This window comes from Grampus griseus (assembly GCF_964374135.1).
Source record: "Grampus griseus genome assembly, chromosome: 20".
In the NCBI taxonomy this organism is placed as follows: Eukaryota; Metazoa; Chordata; class Mammalia; order Artiodactyla; family Delphinidae; genus Grampus; species Grampus griseus.
This window is the reverse complement of record NC_139014.1, coordinates 38,558,876-38,578,394: the sequence shown is the minus strand read 5'-3', so window position 1 is coordinate 38,578,394 and position 19,519 is coordinate 38,558,876. Positions and strand designations below refer to the sequence as shown.

Here is a 19,519-nt window from a genome sequence, read left to right as displayed (position 1 = left end):
GAGCCCAGTCTGGGACAGAGGAGGTCACAGTGTTACATTACCACTCAGCACGGCCCTCTCAAAATGCCGTCTTCCACCCTGCGCTCCTGTTTCCTTAGTATTTGTCTTTGTACCTTCGTCTCATTTCGGTTGAATCAAGCTTTCACTCAGTGCCCTGGCAGTTGCTGTAGTGGCTTCTCGACCTCTCACGTATCCGTAGCCACTGTTTCTCTTTCTCTGCCTTCAGTCTACCCAGCATGTGGCCACCAGGCTTAATACCTAAAATTCAGATTGGATTCCGCTGCCCCTGCTTTAAAAAGCTCTAGTGTTTCCCCATCGACTCCTTTGCTGGCGTGTGACCTCTTCAGCAGCCTCGTCTCTCCGCCGGCACCCTTCCCGCGTCACCCCCTCTGCCCGCCGCCCAGCCCCCCTCCCGCTCCTGTAGCAGTTTCCGGTCCCCCGCCCATATCTCCACCTAATTCTGTGCTGCTGTCTGTCCGCCTACTCTGTGTACCCCCTTGAGGCCGGGAACCGCGCCAGAGTCACTGTGGTCCAGTCAGGGTCGAGCTCTGGCCGTGCGCGCGCCTACGAAGTACTTGTCACATGAGTGACCTTGGCCTGTGGCCTCTGTGACCGGCTCCCAGGGGCGCCTTGGTGCGGGCAGGAGCCTGCACGGCCCGCCTGCTCGCCGCTCGCCCTCATTCGGGAGCGACTTGGGGGGCTCGGGGGCTGTCCTCGCTCCCTTCTGCCCCCGCAGGACTTCAGCCCGCCAGGTGACTTCTTCCCAGGGTCAGGCCCACATTTGCTGTCGCCCACCCCTCCTCTGTTCTGTTGCACAGACCTGGGCACGGAGAGCGTCAGCGGCACCCTGAGCTCGCTCCAGCAGTGTCACCCCCGGGACGGCTTTGACATGTTCGCCCAGACCAGAGGGAGCTCCTCGGCTGAGCAGCGCAAGACGTATGTGGGGACCCTCCCGGGGGCTCTCAGACCCGGCCTGGGCCCGTGGCCAGCACAAAGTGGCCTTTTATTCACTGGGGTCTGGTTGCCGGGACCTGGCGGTAGACACAGCTGTTGAGTGGAGGCCAGCACCCTGAGCCGGGCGGCCATGCGGGTTCCTGCCACCTGCTCCCCTGCTCTCCCTGCCCCCGCGCTGCTGCTGCCTCAGAAACTTCATCTGTAGGAGGAGCTGGGGGCACGGGGTGGGGCAGGCAGGCACCGAGTTGGTTCCTCGCCCCTGGGGTGCAAGCAGCGTCTTTCCTGACAGCGGCTTTGGCCAAGATGAGCCCTGTGGAATTAGGGGAGTTGATTCCAAAACACACAGCCCCCTGCATCTCCCTGGAACCTGCTTTGAGCTTTCTGTTCAGCCTTTGACCACCTCCCCCGGGACCCAGCATCTTGACGCATCCAGCTCTTTGAGTCCCGTACTCAGGACTCAGCAGGTTGACCAGAAGCCCAGGGCCCCAGGCACCTTTTAGCTGCTTTCAAAATGGATACAGCAAAAGAAGTCGGGGAGCAGAAGAAGAAAACCCCGCAATGAGTGACAGACCCTCACCCCAGACCGGGAGACCACCTTCCTTGTCAGATGCCACTGAGGCTGCTGCTTTTTTATTAATATTATTATTTTATTTATTTATTTATTTAGGCTGTGTTGGGTCTTCGTTGATGTGCGCGGACTTTCTCTAGTTGCAGCGAGCGGGGGCTACTCTTCGTTGCGGTGCACGGGTTTCTCATTGCGGTGCTTCTCTTGTTGTGAAGCACGGGCTCTAGGCGCGCAGGCTCAGTAGCTGTGGCTCGCAGGCTCTAGAGCGCAGGCTCAGTAGTTGTGGCGCACGGGCTTAGTTGCTTCACGGCATGTGGGATCTTCCCGGACCAGGACTCGAACCCATGTTCTCTGCATTGGCAGGAGGATTCTTAACCACTGCGCCAGCAGGGAAGCCAAGGCCGCTGCTTTTAAAATGAGAATTGTGACCCCTTTGCTTGCATCCAGCCTCTCCCTCTAAGCAGTTCCGGGCCCTCTGGCACCCTGTCCTTGAGCTTTACAGATGCCTCTAGTGTTACTTAACAGAGGGAAATGGAGGTGGTACAGAGTCCCAGACCCCAGAGGGAGCGAGTGGCTGGGCTGTGCTTGAACCCAGGCCTCCTGGCTTCAGCTGCGGCCAGACCACGACCTACATGCCGAGGCCTCTGAGTACTCGTGAGGAAGGTGCCGAAGATGGAGGGTGATTGCAGGTCACCACCCCCCGGTCCCCCGTGACCACTCTGCTTGTGCTGCTTCGTCCCCAGGGCCACCTACGAGGACCCCCAGGCCGTCGGAGTAATTGCTTCTGCGGTAGACGGTCGGAAACAGAACCCCGAAGTGGTAGGTCTCTCGCCCTGTTTTTCTGCCTGGGGGAAGCAGGGCCGTCTGGTAAAGCCAGCTGGAGAGTTAGGCAGGCTGGCGGCGCGGAGGGCAGACTGGGGTGAGCCATGTCAGCTCCTGAGTGCCCCCCACCCGTGGGGACGCCCATATCTGGACACCCAGGAGGAGACAGGCCCAGAGAGGCAGAGATGTGCGGAGGGCACTCCGCGAGCCACCTTGGGCGGGGCTGCACCCCGGGGAGGTCTGATGGGGAGCCTCTGCTGTCCCCCATGGTGGCTCTAAGCTCTCAGGGCGCAGGGCTCCTGTGGCCAGAGAGGGTCTCTCCCCAAAGGTTGCAGTGCCCTGGGGTGGGCGGCTCTCTGACAGAAGGGAAATGGAGGCCTGGGCCTGTCCCTGCAGGCCTGCCCTCAGAAGGTGGCTGGTGGGGCTGGCTTGGGGAGGGGGCTGGAGTGGGGGAGCAGCGCTGAGGGCAGAGGTGCTCGGAGGTGAAGGAGGGGCTTCTGTGATTTCTGGGAGATCGCAGTGCCCGGAAGGAAAAGGTTTGTGCCTCCATGCTTCTCGTGAGGTGGTTCCCTTCTCGCCTGAGAAATGTGTGTGGCCACGAGCGAATGAATGTGTGTGTGTGTTGGGGGGGGTGGCGTTGGGGGGACAGTGGCCCCAGAACAGCCGCCCCCTGGCCCGCCCCATCCCGGGCTACAAAGGGGCAGCGCTCATCTGTCCACTGGAGGGGAGCCTGGCTTCCCAAACACCAGCCCTCGGCCTCCCGCAGCCCCTGTCCAAGTGGCCCGGGCAGGCGGCAGTGCTGAGGCCTGGCGTCCCCAAGAAAGCTCATCGCCTGGTCCCCATGTCCTTCCCGGCTCAGCCAGCTTGTTGAGGGCCGTGCGTCCCTCTGCACCAGCCACCAGGGGGCGCAGAAGAGCCACCCAGGCTGCGGCTCTCAGTGCCCCGCCCCCCGCAGAACCCCTGAGGCCGGGACTGTGCCGTGGCCCAGTGGTCCTGTTGCTGAGGACGGCCCCCACCCCAACTCAGGGCACCAGGGAGCCAGTAAGGCCGGCCCATCCTCCTGGCCCAGCTGGCCAGGCCGGCCCGGTCAGCTCTCCACTCTGCCTCCAGGGCCTGCCCCGCCAAGGCCAGGAGTGCCCTTCTGCCACTGCCTCTGCCAGTGCCCGGGGTCCAAGCACAGGAATGCAGCCAGCTCCCTGCCTTTCACCCGGGGTGTCTGGCCTGCCTCCTGTTTTCAACATTTCCACCTGCAGCAGGCAGGCTGCTCCTCGTGTGCCCTGCTCGATGGGGTGATGCAGGGAGCAGGGTTCATGTGGGCCGTGTGTGTGTGTGTGTGTGTGTGTGTGTGTGTGTGTGTGTGTGTGCGCGCGCGCGCGCGCACGCGCCTGTCTGTGGGTGTGTCTTTGTATCTGTGCACACACACTTATATGCATCTTCAGGCCTGTACTTCGGGTCATGGTGTTCCATATCCTAAACAGTGCTGCCCTGGAAATGAAACCTGGGCCATGGGAGAAATTGAGAACACGGTAACGGAGAAAAAACTGTGTAGCCACACCTTCACGGTACAGCCACACCAGTAGTTCTAACTTTAAATACTTTCATCATTTAGAAAAGGCAATATCCCCAAATTCATCATTCACATTAAGAGTTTGGAAAAAGAACGCCACAGGTAACTGAGGAGGAAAAAGATAATGAAAGTAGAGATGATTGTGCAAAAGCTGGTTCTGTGAAGCCACCCCTCAGTGACCCTGAGAGCCTAGGCGGAGGGCAGCCCCGGCCGGCCTTCTGCGGCCCCAGGGGCGTGGGAACAGGGGTTCAAGTGCGTGTTACCCTCTTGGGGTGCCTGTTACTAAACGCCTCTTCTTTCATCCAGGAGGTAAGGGCATGTTTGGGGGGTGGGCCGCTGGGTCCCAGCTCCTCAGGTGACGGGGCACCAGCTCTGACAGTGGCTTTTCTGTTTCCATGACATGTGCTATTGGCTTCTTTACCACGGGTCTTGCTGTGACTTTCCTTTCTGGGACTTTTCTGTCCTCGGCCCAGAAGAGAGGTAAAGGTGGGGACTCTGACCTGGAGCCCATAGACAGCTGGCTCATAGCCCAAGGAATGGTGAGAGGTCACCAGCCGCGCTGAGCCCCTTGTCCCCCCACCACCACCACCCTCGGCGCTTCCCTCTGTCTTCTCGCGGGTGCCCAGTCTTCCCCTCCTGTCTGTCTCCTTAAGCTGCAGACTTCCAGCCCCAGAAACTCCATCTCTGGTTTTCTGTGGAGGTCCGGGCGTTTGCAGGAGTGAGGGGAGGGCCCTTTCCCTCCTTCTACCGTTTCTGGAGCTCTGGGCAGTATTCACTTTTCCAGGATGAGCACAAGTTACTGTGGCCTCTGCTTGGGAGGGGATGTTTCTGAGAGGACAGGCTCAAAGCATCTGACTGGGCAGAGAACGCCGCCCAGCCTGTGAATGTGGCAGTCTAGGCCGATGGGGTTTCGTCCTGTAATTGTTTGTGCCCACTGTGCCCCCGGAAGGATCTGAGACCTCCTAAAGAAACACAAACGCTACTGGAACGGAATAAGAAGATGTGGGGATCATACACGCAGTCAGCCTCAGGAAGTAGGGTGTCCATGGCTCCAAGACCCGGCAGGATCCCTCCTGCCTCGTGATCAGGTGGCCCCGAGTCTGTGCACAGAGAGGTCACTTGCTGCAGGCTGCCTGCGGTGCAGGGACGATTTCACCTCTGAGACCGGGGTCTGTGCATGGTGGAGCCTGAGCGGGAGACCTAGACACACCAGGAGGAAGCCGAACTGACCCCTTGGGGCCGGGCCAGCCTGGGGCCAGGGGAGGGCTCTTCAGGCTGGGCCAGCATGCCCGAGCCTGCGGGCAGCACAGGGTCACCTGCCTAAGCAAGTGCGACTAGCTCTCGAGGACACGGGCCAAAGGGCTGTCAGAGCCGGGGGCCAGGGTGTCTGCCCGCCCAGCTGGGAGCTGGCGACCCAGCACAGCCGCACTCGGGGGGCCGTCTCCCTCCACCTGCCGGCAGCCCGTCCTGCTTGCTGCACCGGACCCCAAGGCCGTTCTTAGGGACATGGGCTAGCCCGGCCCCTTGTTTGCTTCTGTGGGGACAAGCAGGGGCTCTGGCCCACACGTGCGGGTGGCCTTAGAGCAGCACTCCTGGAGACCACGTCCACTCCACTGTCCAAATTGGGAGGATCCAGCTGTGTGTCCTTGTGCCTATTAGTCCTGCAAAAAATGATACTGCCCACACAGCCGCCCCGCGTGTGGCTTGGTAGCCGGTGGTGGCACCCACCCCTGCCCGGCCCCACCTAGAGCTCCAGTCTCCGACTTCAGAAACAAGCCCGACTAACAGCTAACCCTGTGTCTCACCTGCCCAACTGCAGTGTTTTGTTTTGTTTTCTTTTAAACAGCGTATATTAATTGCTTTGCCTCATTTCCCATAGCATAGAAACCCTGAGTCTTTCCAAACCTGCCAAGTACAAATTCTTTACTTGGAAACTTTTTGTACTATCGAGCGAGACCAAAGGGCCTGTAGACTGAGCCTCAGGTTGGGGAGGTGGCAGGAGGACTGTCGGGGGGCAAGAGCCCCTGGAAGCATTGCACCCGAGCGCAGCACTTGGTCCGGCCGCGTTGGAAGTGGTGCTGGTTTCCTTGCGGGGAGGCGTGTCGGGCATCCAGGTCCAGCACCAGGCCCGTTACCGTGGAGGAGAGCCCCAAGAACCTTCTCGAGCAGCCTGCCCGGGGACGGCGGTGCTCTTGCCTCTCCCGGCGGCGGTCGGAGGCCTGTCACCCACACGCAGGGTGCAGCCAGGATAGGTGAAAGAGTAGGAGTCGCAGCAGGAACCCAAAGAGGTTAGAGAAAAGTCTGCCGCTGCCCAGGCCCAGGCTTGGGGCGGGGCCCCCTACGCAGACCGGGCAGTGCCTTTCCCCTTTGAGCCGGTGACCCTCCCGCCCACACGCAGGGCTGCCCGTCTGAGCCCAGGCTGGCCCACCCCTGCCACGTCCACGGCTGCCCTCCGCATCCAGCGCCTCAGCCAGCCAGCCCCGTCCGGCCGTCCTCGGAGCTAGGGAGTTTGGGCGGCCGGTCTGTATCCAAGGGTGTACCGACACGCGCTCCCTTTATTTTTTTCTCGTTGCATCTGTTTCCCTTTCTGTCTCCTTCCTCCAACTCACACTCTGGCAGCCCCCTTGCCCGGGAGGTGCTCACCCCAGGGCGTGTGAGAGCCCAGGTCGCTCAGGGTGAGAACGCTGAGGCCTCTCTGGCCTGGGGATGTGCCCGCAGCTGGAGCGGTGACAGAGCAGCTCCTGTTTGCAGGGCAGCGCAAGTGTCTACTGTGTCTGAAGCACCTGGTTTTGGGGCAGCTTTGCCGCGCTCCTGGCGCCGTGCTCCCCCATCGATTCCCAGGCAGGCGGCTCGTGAGCCCAGGCTGCATCCAGCCTGGCAGGGCAGCCCATCCCCCCGTCACGTGAGCTATCCTGTCACCCACACCCGACTCCACGTGATGCATGCCCTCGGCCAGCGCCTCTCAGTCAGGGCTCAGGCCCCACGGCTCCGGCATCCCTGGGTTTCTGAGTTAGAAACGGAAGCACCCGACTAGAACTGAAGGGCTCTGGGGTCGTGAGTGGCGGAAGACGTCGCCCCATTTCACAGACGAGGCTGAGGCCCCAGACCTGGGGCTTCTTGGGGCCCCGGAGGTGGGGAGCTCCTGGAAGGGAGCAAGTCCACCCCTGACTTGTGGGTGGCAGGCTTGTTTTGAGGGGTGAGGAGCTTCTCATGTGTCAGTGTTTATTTTCTGAGCGTGCTGGCTCTCAAGATCGGTCCAGAGGAGAAAACTGAGGCGCTATCCCTGCCCCCGAGGGACCAATTCTGAACAGTAACAAAAAAGTTACGAGCAAAACCTGAAGGCCTAAGGCGCATGACAACTTAGTGTCTTTTTTCAAGCTTTGCGACCCGAGGAATCCCCACTCCTCCTGGGCGGGTCGAGGCTGGTGGGTTGGCGGGTTTCTCCCTGGAGACACACTGACTTCCCACGCTTGGTCCTGGGGATTTGGCGGTGTGGCACGAGTCCTCCCCGAGGCTGGGCATCCTGGCTTAGAAGCATCATGATAACGAAAATTGGCATCTCCTGTCATGGGAACGTGTTGGGCAGAAGCCCCGTCAGCAGGCGTAAGACTGGCCGGTCGCACCCTGGACGCCACTGGTCCCTGCTCCGTGGGGAGGGAAGTCGGCTCCAGGTGCTGCCAGCAGCCCCTTGGCGTCCTGCCCGGAGGGAGGACCATGTGTTCCTTGTCACCATGAGTCATTTCAGGGTGGTTTGAACTCCTTGGTATTTTTTCATTTCAACATTCTTAAGTCCCCAGTAGGTCAAAGAAATTAAATGGCAACATAGGCAGAATCTCCCTCATCTGATCGAGGTTGGCCTGAGCCGCTCTGAGACACATGTGGAAGCCAGAGGAGGGTCTGCCGGCCCAGCTGTGTGACGTTGGGGTGAACCCAGCTACAGACACAGTGCCCGCAGTTTTTCTAGAAATAGCGAGCTTGTGAGTGAGTTCTAGGAGGTACCTCCCAGACCCAGCCAAGGTGAGGATGCAGGTCACCTCAGTCAAGGGCCATCCTCTCGTTTATCTAGTCTGGGAGCCAACATTTCATTAACGTGGCTTCGAAGGGGTTAAAGGTTCCTTTTCCTTCTTATCATACGATCATTTGATTATGTCTGACAGCAGCTTAAGTATTTCTAGCCAGATAGATTTTCAGGCCCTTGGCATGGGTGGCCCAGGCGTGGACAGGGCCCAGGCACCAGAGGGGTGCCCTCCTTTGCTCGGGACCCTGGTCCCCCTTCCCAACCGCTCCCCTGCTCCCCCCGTCCCCCCCCCCCGACTCCCCTGCTTTCAGTTGCACTTCTTTTCTTTGTTGCTGGGGCCACAGACAGCCATTGGAAGCTGGGAGGAAAGGGTGGGATGGGAGGAGGCTGCGGCATTCAGGCCGCTTCCTGATTTTTCCACCAAAGGGACACAAAGACAACCAAAGCCTGCGGTCCCTTTTGTCATCAAAGCCCTTGCTTTGGCCTGTGTCTGCTGGTGGAGGAATGTGCCGGGCTGCTGTGGGCCAGGCCACACCCAGGCCTGGGTGCCCTTCCCACTCAGAAATGCCCCAGGACACCATCCTTTCAGTGAGCGAGCCTGGACCACCTGCCCCCTGCCCCGCCCTGGGCGGACGGCCACATGGCCTCCCCGTCCTGTCGGGGCCGGGACTGTCGCAGGCGGAGGGGCTCCACACCGGCCTGCAGGCCGGCGCCCCAGGGCTGAGAGGCAGACACGCTAGTCAAAAAGTTATCCACTGAAGAACGCGTACTGCGCCTCCCTCCCCACCGCGTCCCGTCCCGTCCCGTCCCGTCGCTAGCCCTGCTTCCTAGAGCTGCTGCTTCCCTCACCTGCCGTTTCCCACGTGGCTGCCTGCGTGCCCGCCCGCCTGCTGCGCCAACGTGTTCTGCTCTGTGTACGTCTGGCTCCGTCGGGCTGCTTGGGTTGACGTGTCCGCTGTTCTGTCTCCCCTGCCTGGCCGCGGGCTGCCTGGCCGCTGCCTGCCGCTTCCATAGATCCCCGTGGTGCAGCCGTCTGTCATGGACGACATTGAGGTGTGGCTCAGGACCGACCTGGTGAGACTCGACTTTTCTATCTCGTGTGGGGAGTGGCGAGGCCCAGGTGCCTCTGAGGACAGGAGGCCTGGGGGCCGGCGCGGGGCCGCTCCCTGGGGAGGTGGAGGAGGGGAGGCTGGGCAGGCGCCCCCCGGGGTCCGCACCTGCTCGGCGGGCCACGCCGCCCCCAAGACGCACACTGACTTTTCCCAGTTACTGCGGTTTCAGGTGTGTGTGTGCTTGGGTTCTTTTGGTTTGGGGTTTTTGTACGCTTTTTAATTTATATTTTTATTTATTTATTTTTTGGTTTTCATTTTTTTCTTTTAATTGTGAAATATACCCAGAGACATTTTTTTCTTTTAATTGTGAAATTTACACAGACATGAGTTGGTGTTTGTTTTTTAATTCACTCTCATCCCCCTTCCCCAGCATCTCCTGGTATCTTGGATTTAATGGTTCCAGGGACCATTGTCTTTATCCCCAGAGATGGGCAGGAAGGTTAGGACATCGTGCAGCTGGCAAGGGCAGCCTGTCCGAGAGGGGAGGGCTGTGCTGGCTGGTCCCCCGCTGCCCCCGCCAAGCACTCTCACCACCACCCCCAGCCCCCCACCCCCGGGGCTGGTGAAGAAATGCACCCTGGGAGGGGAGGTGTTTGTCCATGGTCATGGCTGGTGGGACTCTCCCCATGACCTGAGGACAACTCGTCCTTGCTTCTCGCTGCCTCCCCTCAGGACACCCCCCCACCTAGGACGGCAGACCTCAGCCCCCAGGACGGGCCTCCTGCCGCTCCGGGCCAGCCCCCAACCCCCCCACCAAAGCCGGGCTTCCCGGAGACTCGGGTGCCATGCCAGGGGAGGAGGGGCCCCCCCATTACGCCTTTCCCAGGGAATGCCCGGAAAGCAACAGCTCCCATCGCAGAGCAGGCAGGCCGGGGCCCCCACCTCACGGGGGGCACCCGCGCTCGAGGACCAGGGACCTCCCAGCCAGCCGCGCAGCAGGTCAGGGGCAGAGCCAGGAAGGAAGCCCGGGCCGTGTCTGCTTCCCCATCACTGTGCAGAGTTCCCAGTGGCCCCCACGTTCCGCACAGAATTGACCCCCCAGAGCCTCCCCAGTGACAGCATCGGGGCGCAGGAGGACGCTGCCAGAGCGCCGCAGGGTCCGGCCCCGTGCTTCCAGGCCTCACGCGGTTCCCAGCTGCTGGCGTGGCCGTGACCTCCCAGCGCCCTGTGGCTGCCCGCGAGGGGACGCCCAGCGGAGGAGCGCCCGGGGCCCTGGCTGCCTGAGGCGCAGCCTCCTCCTGGCCGCCCTGCAGTCCTGCCCCGCGGCTCAGCCGGAGAACGAACCTGCACCTTTTAGAATTTTTGCTTTCTGACCCTTCTGGGGGATCAAAACCTAGAACCTACTATGTTTGTTTTTACTTTTTAAAAACAAAGTTTCTGCGTCTCTGATAAGACGAGAGCAGTGCTTTGCTCTTACAGAACTTGGGGGGACGGGAAGTAGGAAGTTTTGCTCGGGTGCCGCCCTGGGGTGGCCGAGGGCGGGGAGCGGCAGCAGGGTGGGCGGGTCCTAATGCCCTCTCTCTGCTCTCCCACAGAAGGGCGACGACCTGGAGGAGGGTGTCACGAGCGAAGGTAGGCCTGCCCCCCACAACCCGCTGCTGCTGTGTCCGCCCCAGGCTCTGGGAGCCCCCCCGCCCTCCGCCATGCCGCCTGGGCGGGCCTCCCCTGCGGGCTCCTGGGCTGTGTCCCACCCAGGCCTTGTGCTGATGAGGGAGGTGCTGCAGCTGGTGAACAGTAGGCACAGTTGCCTGCACTGCTGACCAGTTTGCCCCCGCCAGATGCTCAGTGCAGCTGAAGCAAGACACATGCCATGCAGTCAGCAGGGCACGCAGGGAACCCCTGGGCCTGGCACCCTGTGGCCGCACAGCTGGGCCCCTCTGCAGGCACAGAGCCCTGCTTGGTGGGTGTGGGGGGGGTTTCCCTGCCAAGTTCAAGGAGGAACTCTCCCCTCCAGCTCCCCCTGCCCTGCCTTCTATGCTGATCTGCATGATGGAAAAGCTCCAAGTCAGTGGTGGGGCAGGAATCCTAACTGGCACCCCCCAGCCCCCCACGCCCCCACCCCGCCGGCTTGTGGCAGGCTTCCCGCTTGCCCTGGTGATGGCGGAGGAGGAAAGGGGGCGGTGCTCTGTGGGGAGCAGGTGGGCGTGGCTGTTGGAGCCTCAATACAGCTGAGCCCTTACCAGTCCCGGCCGGCCTTGTTTTGTGTTGTAGAGTTCGATAAATTCCTTGAAGAAAGGGCCAAAGCTGCCGAAATGGTTCCCAACCTCCCCTCTCCCCCAGCGGAGGCTCCGGCCCCGGCCTCAAATCCCTCCAGCCGGAAGAAGCCAGAGCAGTCGGAGGACGCCCTCTTTGCCCTGTGAGCTGTCCTGTGGTTGGGCCCCCCCACGGCAGGTCACCTCTAGCTCCCCCCATCCACACCAGGCACTGGCCACTCTTCCCATCCCCAGCCCTCACCTGGTCCTGCGCTGCTGTGTCTCCATGGAAACGCCACTGTGTTTGCTCCCAGACCTCCCGCTAGTCAGGACCAGCTTTAGCCACCCTCTCTGTGGGCGGCGGGACAGCGTTGCTGTAGCCACAGCCCCTCAACTTCTGCTCTTCCTGCCCACCAGCTCCCTCTGCCTGTTCCTTCCCAGGAAGAGCCCACAGCTGGTCCAGCACCGGGCAGGGCAGTCCCTTTGGGTCTGGTCCTGAGCGGTTCCTCTGGTCACCTGCACACAGAGAAGGGGCTCAGGCCCCAGCCCCTTGCCCGGCGTGCCCCTGCCCAGCTCAGCGGGCCTCTCCTGCCCTCCCGTGACCCCCTGTGCCCCAGAGAGGGCAGGTCTGCACCTGCGGGCTTGGTCGCCCTCCTGGACCGTTGCTGCCTGATGAGTGTCGGCACCTTAGAAGGCTCTGTGGATGCCCACGGGTGGTGTCTCTCACCCGCCATCTGCTTGACCCTTTCTTCATACTCAGCTGCTCGCCCAGACCCACGTCCAAGCTGGCTCAGCAGCCGAGCCTGGGACCAAGGGCTCCCCCGCGGGCCTGCATGCTCCTGGTGTGGGCAGAGCCATGGGCTGTCAGGAGGGCAGCTCGCAGCCCTGGCCGGTCAGCTCTTGCAGAGATAACTCTACTGTCTCCAAGCTGCCCCTGTGCACCACGGGCCCTGTGGCCGCCCCACCTGTGGGGGGGCCTGCACAGTGCGGGCTGGCTCTGGCCAGCTGGGGAGAGCTCTGCACGTTGGTGAATGTGCTTCGGCCTGGTCTGCGGCAGCCTCCACGCCTCCGCCTCCAGGGCCCAGCAGCAGGCGGTGCTGCACCCCAGGCGAGATCCCAGTGGCCGAAGGCCCCTGCACTCTACTGGGCGGGGCCTCAGCCTCCCCTGCAGACTGTCCTGAAGCCTGACCTCCTCCCACCCCAAACCCGGCGCCCAACCAACCTAGGAGGGGCTGGTGACACCCACTCCTGTCTTGGGTCCTTGCTGGTATCTCGGGCCATGGGCAGGGCACTAGCCGCTCGGCCCAAGCCCGGTCCAGCCTGAGCCGCCCTGTGCTGTGGCCCAGAAGAGCGAACACACTGCTGCCGCGGCTTCCACCAGCCTGTGAGCCCTGGTCCAGATCAGCGTTCCAGCACGCGCGGCCTGGGCGTCGGGGCAAGGCCTGGCAGGGCCACCTGGTGGGCCTGGCCCGCAGTGTGGTCAGCCCTTCCCACCTGGCAGCCCAAGCAGGGAGAAGAGGCTGGGCCTGACACAGGCCGGGATCAGTGCCGCCGTGGGCTCCAGCGGGAGCGTTTAGGACGGGGCTGGAGGGCTGTGCGGGGCACCAGCAGGAGCAGGTGTGGGGGAAAGCGGGGTGCTGCCCGTCTGGGACCCACACCCAGCCTGGCACCCTCACCCAGCTTGGCACCCTGCAGCTTCCTCTGGAGAGGAGGCCTGGGGTCCGGCTGGGGCTGTCACACTCCAGTTCCTCAGAGGGCTCTCAGGAAGTCCCCACCACAGAGCTGGGCCAGCCTGCCTGCACCCCGCCCAGCCCCGACCCTCAGACAGCTGCACCCCTCTCCTCGGCGTTTCCAAGGGCGAGGCCCCGAGGCCGGCGTGGATGCTGAGCGTGTGAAGTTGGCCGACTTGAGCTGCACAGAAGGTGGCTGGGTGGCCTGGTTGTCCCTGGCGACCCTAGCTGGTATCCCCGGGCCTTGGGCGCAGCCTGGGGAGCGTGTCTGTGTGGGGGCGGGGGACAGTGGGCCTCGGGTGGCCAGTCCAACGGGAGCTGCAGCAGCCAGGCCCAGCGTCCGCTGAGGGAGGAGCCGGCCTTCCACCCGGTGAAGCAGGGAGCCCAGGGGTCTCCCGATGGAGGGTGAAGTGGAGACGTACCTGCCCAGGGAGGCCCCGCAAAGCCGCCCCCCAGCCCCAGCTGCTCAGCCAGGCACAGCTGAGAGAGGTGGGGCCGCCGGGGCGGCGGGTGGTGGTGGCCTCGCTGGCCGTCCCAGCTGGAGCTGACCCTCTGCTCGCCCATCAGGTCACAGCAGCCTGCCCCAGCCGTAGGCCGGCCTGGGAAGCAGGTGCCCGGGGCGGTGCTGCTCTACCCTTCCTGTCCTGAGCCCTAGGCGCCCTGGGCCCCTCCCACTGGCTCCCTTCCGCCTGGGGGGCACGGCGCTCGGGAAGGGAAGCTGGCCAGAGCCTTCCGCCCTGGGGAGTGGGAACCCCCGAGCCAGCAGCCTCTCCACCAGTGTTAGACATCACAGATACAGTATGTACTTAATTACACTACATTATTGCTGGGATTCCTTATAAGCACTAATTATACCTGATTATAGGTTAAAATATTTATTTTGTCAAGATATTTTCTTGGGGATGTGTGTAACCTTTTCTGTGTTGTGTGCTGAGATGTGAAAACTAACCCTCTGCTCCTGCCTTTCTGGCCAGTGGGCAGCAGCTAATGGCACTAAGTGCAGTGTGACCCGGGCACCGGCGGGCCTTTGGCCAGCCTGCCCCAGAGCGGCCTCTGCCCGGGACCCCCAGGCACCGTGCAGGCCGACCGGCCCAGGGGACACGTGAGCAACTGGCTTATCAGCACGCGCGGGACAAGGGCCGCAGAGCTGCAGCGGCTCGTTGCTGGCCGGGCCAGAGGGCAAGGTGGCCGTCTGTCCTCCTGTCTCTCTGTCAGCCCCCTCAGTGTGAGCGACCGTGCTGTCTGCCCTGGGCCACGCTGCCTTGGCTCGCTGCCCTCCCCCTCCTTACCCAGGGTCCAGGGCAAGGGGCCTGGGGAGGCGTGAGGCCTGGGCCTTCCCTCAAGGCCCCAGTGGGGAGAGGGGACCGGTGGCAGCAGGCGCCCAGACTCGGCTCTTCCCGTCCCTTCCTGCTGCCACAGCCCCGCTTGCCTCCGCACGCTTCTAACTCAGTCCAGCCCAGCCTTCCGGAGGGTCCGAGGGGGCTGTGGGCTGGCGAAGGGGAAGCACCGTGGAGGGCGGCGGTGCTCTGCACTGGCTGCCGCCAGGTCCGGGCCCCTCCCCCGTCCCCGACGTGGGCAGAGCCGGCTTCGCCACCCGGGCTGAGCGTGTGCACCCAGAAGACGCCCGGGGGCCCCCGCCTCTCCCAGTGCCCTGCTCCAGCCTGTGCTGTCCCTGGGGCACCCTGGGAACAGCTGTCAACCCCGGAGTCTCGCTGCGTCTCTCCAGGCACTCCTGGAGGAAGCGGGGGGTGGGGGGGATATTTATTTCCTCGAGTTTGCACTTGACTTGTGAGGGTTCTCAGGTTTGTGGTCCGGCGTCCCCCAGCCTGGCGGTCCGTCTAGAGGGGAGTCAGCGACACCAGAGCGTCTGTCCACCCACTGGCTCTCCTTCCAGACATGTCTGTCTAGTTTGGGATCTTGCATGTAAAATACTCCACAATAAACAAACAGACTGTTGCTGTGTGATCTCTGTCAAGTCGGCGGTGACTGTCCGGAGGGCCAGCCAGATCCGACCACCTGCTTTCTCTAGGCAGCGGCGGAGTGGGCCCTGCTGGAGGGAGCAGGCAGGGAAGCTCGCCACCACACGCGGCCCCGGGCCTCGAGCAGCCCCTACCCTGGAAGGCCCCTCCCACCCCTTGCCTGTCCCTGCTTGGCCACCCTGGGGCACCGCCTGCTTTGGGGCTTTCGGTTGGAGCGGCTGTAAACCCGCCACAGCCTGCCTGACAGCTCAGACCAGGGGCCGGGGTTCTTCCTCCATCTCTTACCGGGTCCCAGGAGCATCCAGGCCTGAGCCACCTCCTCAGCGCCCTCCGCTGGGCTCCCCGAGCGTGGCTGGCTGCTGGATTGGAGAGCCACTCCTCCCCTTTTCTGGGACAGCTTCACCCATTTAAAGTGTATGATTAGGGACTTCCCTGGTGGCACAGTGATTAAGAATCTGCCTGCCAATGCAGGGGACACGGGTTGGAGCCCTGGTCCGGGAAGATTCCACATGCCGCGGAGCAACGAAGCCCGTGCGCCACAACTACTGAGCCTGCGCTCTAGAGCCCGTGAGCTGCAACTACTGAGTCTGTGTGCCACAACTACTGAAGCCCTCGTGCCACAACTGCTGAGCCCACAAGCCACAACTACTGAGCCCACGTGTCACAACTACTGAAGCCCTTGCACCTAGCGCCCGTGCTCTGCAACAAGAGAAGCCATCGCCATGAGAAGCCCGCACACCGCAACAAAGAGTAGCCCCCACTCGCCACAACCAGAGAAAAGCCCACGTGCAGCAATGAAGACCCAACGCAGCCAGTAAATAAATAAATTAATTAATTAATAAAATAAAATAAAATAGAAAAGCCACCGCCATGAGAAGCCCGCGCACCGCAGCAAAGAGTAGCCCCCTGCTCGCCACAACCAGAGAAAAGCCTGTGTGCACCAACGAAGACCCAATGCAGCCAATAAATAAATAAATAAATAAAATAAATAAGAGAAGCCACCGCCATGAGAAGCCCGTGCACTGCAACGAAGAGTAGCTCGCCCCCGCTCGCCACAACCAGAGAAAAGCCCGCATGCAGCAGCGAAGGCCCAACGCAGCCAAAAATAAATAAATTTATAAAAAAAATAAAATAATAAAGTATGATCAGGTAGTTTTTAGCACATTCAGAGTTGTGCGACCCTCACCACAATTTTAGAGCATCTTCATCACCCCCAAAAGAACCCCCTACTCTTTAGCAGTTACCCCCCTCAGCCCCCTATCCCTTTTAAAAAGGGTTCGCGTCTCCTCTCCTGTGCTGGGAGCTGGGCACTGCTGCAGGCGGTGGTCCTCTGGGAAGCAGGCCTCTCCCTGAGGCTCAGGGGCCGTGGGGGGCCTATGCCTTCTCCAGGTGGCTTAGGGGAGGTGGGGAGCCCTTTAATCCCTTCACCTCCCAGGGTTCAAGGATGCATCTCAAGTGGGATGGACTCATCAAGCCCCCAGGTGAGCCTGGAATAAGTGCGGAGACATCTGCCCGCGTCTCATATGCAGGTGACAAGACCGAGGCCCGGACGTTTTGCCTGGGATCAGCAGCAGAACCCCCTCAAGCTCAGCCCTTGGACCTCCCAGACCAGGGCCGCGGAGGAGCGGGCAGGGAGAGCACTGTCTCCGTCGCCATGGCCAGCAAGGGAACCGCCCCCTGCCCCCCACACCAGGCCTTCTGGGAGGGCAGCTCAGGAGGGGGCTGCCATGCCTGCTGATAGGAGACTGGGGCCACGTTCAGACCTCCGCCAGCTCAGGTGGGCCTCAGTTGGAGTGAGAGAGAGGCCCTGCGCCCGGGGAGTCTGGGAGCGGCCTCTGAAGTGTGGGCCCCCATCCCTGTGAATGGAAGGCATGTACCCTGTGTAGTCTTTCTACAACCACCCCTCTTGCAAGGAAAGGTTCTCTTTGGGGTCCTGAGGGGCTAGGGTGGGCAGACAAGAGGACTTGAACAGGCACGACTCACCCAGAAATACCGTTTGCTGCAGAGGAGCCCCTGCCAGCTCTCGCTGGGTGGACTTCAGGGGGTCTGTGCAGGGGGTCCAGGCCCTCAGCACCAGGGAGTCCATGGGAGGTGCCATTCCATCCCCACCCCCGCCTGGGGCTGCAGGCCTGGGGCAGGTCCCTGTGGGGTCGTGGGTAGTTAACCCAATGCCTCCAGGGCCCTGCCTGGGTGGACCCCAGGGATGGAGGGGACTGGGGAAGCTCACAGGCCATTGTAGCCTGCTGTTGCCAGATTGTCCCATTTTTCAAGAAAAGCCAGGGATCCAGCCTTCAGGTGAAATGTACATTTGACAGTGGACTCAAAATCAGAACCCGTGTATACTTGGACGTGGCCCATGGGTGTCAGCTGATGCCTCACTCTCCATGTCTGTAAGGCCCACCCCTCACTGTGCTGCAGACCTCGGGGTTCAAGCAGCTCTTCTGTGGAGGGTTTACTGCCAGAGAGGCTCAGAGAGAGCTAGAAATGACTTGCACAGCGCACAGTAGAGGGCAAGCTGGCATGAGAACACAAGGTCATCTAGGACCAGAATCATCCATGTCAAGGGCCATGTGGTTCCATTATGTCTGATGCGGGGGTGGGGGGAACCCAAGGCTCCCTGCTGGCTCTGTGCAGCCTCGGCCACGGCTGGGCAGGTCCCAGCTCGGCTGCTGCAGAATGAAGGACAAACGGGCAGGTGGGTGGCAAGGGGGCTCCAGGAGTGGGGAGGGGTCTCGGTAGCCTGTGAAGCTACGCCCAGTGCCGGCAGCCCTGGCAACTCCCGAGCCTGCCCCGCCACCCATCCCTGAGCTCGGGCAGCGAGGACATGGCTTGGCCCTGCCCGCGCTGGACACCTGCCCAAACGGCTCTGAACCCACAGAAGATGCCCCTGCGCCTCTCGGACGCCCAGGGCAGAAGTGAGCCCGGCCTCACAGCTGGCACACGGGGCCGGGTGGGCCGCGGACCGGGGACCGGGCGGGACGCCGGCTCTGGGCCGGGCCGGGCCACAGGGCGGGGCGGGGCGCCCGGGTCGGTCAGGCGGCGCACGTGACCCGGCCGCCGGGAGCCGGGCGCTGACGCCGCGTCACCCCACCCGAGGCCGCGCGCCCATTGGCTGAGCCGCGGGCCGGGGCGGGGCTCGTCCGGCCGGCGCCCCCGCCGCTCCCGGCGCGCGTCCCCGCGGCCTCGCTCTTCTCACCTGTGAAATGGGATGCCGTCCTACCGGGGAGTAAGGGGTTAACGCGGACGCGCGCAGCCCCGGCATGCGGCGCGGTGCGAGCGCAGAGCCCCCAGGAGGGTCGGGGTAGGGGCTCGCAGAGGAGCAGGTTCCCCGAAGAGCCGCAGCCCCAGCCTGCTTTCCCAGCCCTCCCCTGGACGCTTGCCCGGCTGGTCTCAGGCTGCGCAGCGAAGTGTGGTCTCTTTGGTGGCAGATCCTTACCCCCTCCCACGACTGGACCCTACAGGAGGCTTCAGCCAGGCTTCACTGCAACTGGCGGCTCGACTCCAGGCTGCAGGTCTCCGTGGGCCTTGCCTCACCTTCTCTCCTGAGCTGCTGCAGTTCTGTGTGCATATTGACTGAGTGTGCTCTTTACATATGCGGTAAACGCGTCTAAAGGACAGTCAGGCAGGTCTGTCGTGACCGTGACTCCAATACACCTTCCCACAGCAGGAAGAGGTGTTCTTATTTTACAGAGACTCAGAAAGGTGAAGTAAATGGTTCCAGGTCACACAGCAAGTGGGCAAAAATCCGGACCTGCTTCCTGACTCTGAGAAGGTGGTCTTCAGTCTTCACTTAGCACCCCCTCCTCTCCCCGGGAGGAGCTGTTGGAATTTTCAGGGAAGCCACCAGATTCCCAAGGCCCCCTGGGTGCTTGGCTCCTACTCGGGGGGTGGAGGGGTCTATGGCGTCAGGATGCAGGGGGCTGAGAAAGGGGATCCCTCTGTTCCCCAGCAGAAGTTCATCCGGAGGGCCAGGCCCTGAGTGGGGGGGGGGTCTTTGAGCAGGGCCACTTGGGGAACAGATGTGGTTTGGAGGCCCCCGGGTCCTGGCCACCCCTGTTCTGGGTAATTTTCCACAGCAGCCACTTCCGGGAGGGGAACAAAGAGCCCTGCGTGTCCGGGCTGAGCCTCAGGGACTTGGGCCTCCAAGGGCTCTCTTGGCCTGGGCAACCCCCTTCCAAAGTGCGCCACTAATTTCACTCTGTCAGAGGGTGTGGCCAGACAGGCTATATCTGGAGCCTGAGCAAAGCAGTACTCGGGATGGCTGGATCCACTGAGGCAGGGGGCTAGGGAGGCCTGGGGATCCAGGCCTTTGATAAGTCTCCTTGGCTGCCCCTACCAAGGGTGCCTCTCTGCTTGCATACCTCCAGGGACAGGGAGCTCACTGCTTTCCCACTTTCAGTACCTGATGTTAGTTCTGGTTTATCTCAATCCACCTCATTAGACCCCTCCCTTGCCACCTATCTCTGCCTCCAATCCACAGGACGCAGGGTCCAGGGTCCAGCCCTCTCCCCAGCCTAGTTGCCTCCTCTGACCTGGCCCCAGCCTGTCATGATCCAGGGCAAGGTGGCCCAGGTCTAAAG

General features: G+C 62.2%; 1 protein-coding gene across 7 annotated transcripts in view; it reads left to right on the top strand.

Moving 5' to 3' along the window:
- TOM1L2 (target of myb1 like 2 membrane trafficking protein) overlaps nucleotides 1-14,902 on the top strand; it is an 81,523-nt gene extending 66,621 nt beyond the window's left edge. Inside the window, exons 11-17 of one of the 7 annotated variants that reach the window (XR_014298352.1) lie at nucleotides 819-936; nucleotides 2,263-2,338; nucleotides 4,382-4,447; nucleotides 8,941-9,000; nucleotides 10,574-10,610; nucleotides 11,250-13,449; nucleotides 13,528-14,902. Coding sequence is in view for 6 of the 7 variants with exons in the window: in XM_082679583.1 (XP_082535709.1) it covers nucleotides 819-936; nucleotides 2,263-2,338; nucleotides 4,382-4,447; nucleotides 8,941-9,258 (578 nt within the window). In the remaining variant the exon portion in view is untranslated. Of the gene's footprint in view, nucleotides 1-818; nucleotides 937-2,262; nucleotides 2,339-4,381; nucleotides 4,448-8,940; nucleotides 9,437-10,573; nucleotides 10,611-11,249 lie in introns of those variants that run through there. The other 6 variants (XM_082679585.1, XM_082679587.1, XM_082679586.1 and 3 more) reach the window with 6 other exon arrangements.
- Nucleotides 14,903-19,519: the final 4,617 nt, after the last annotated feature.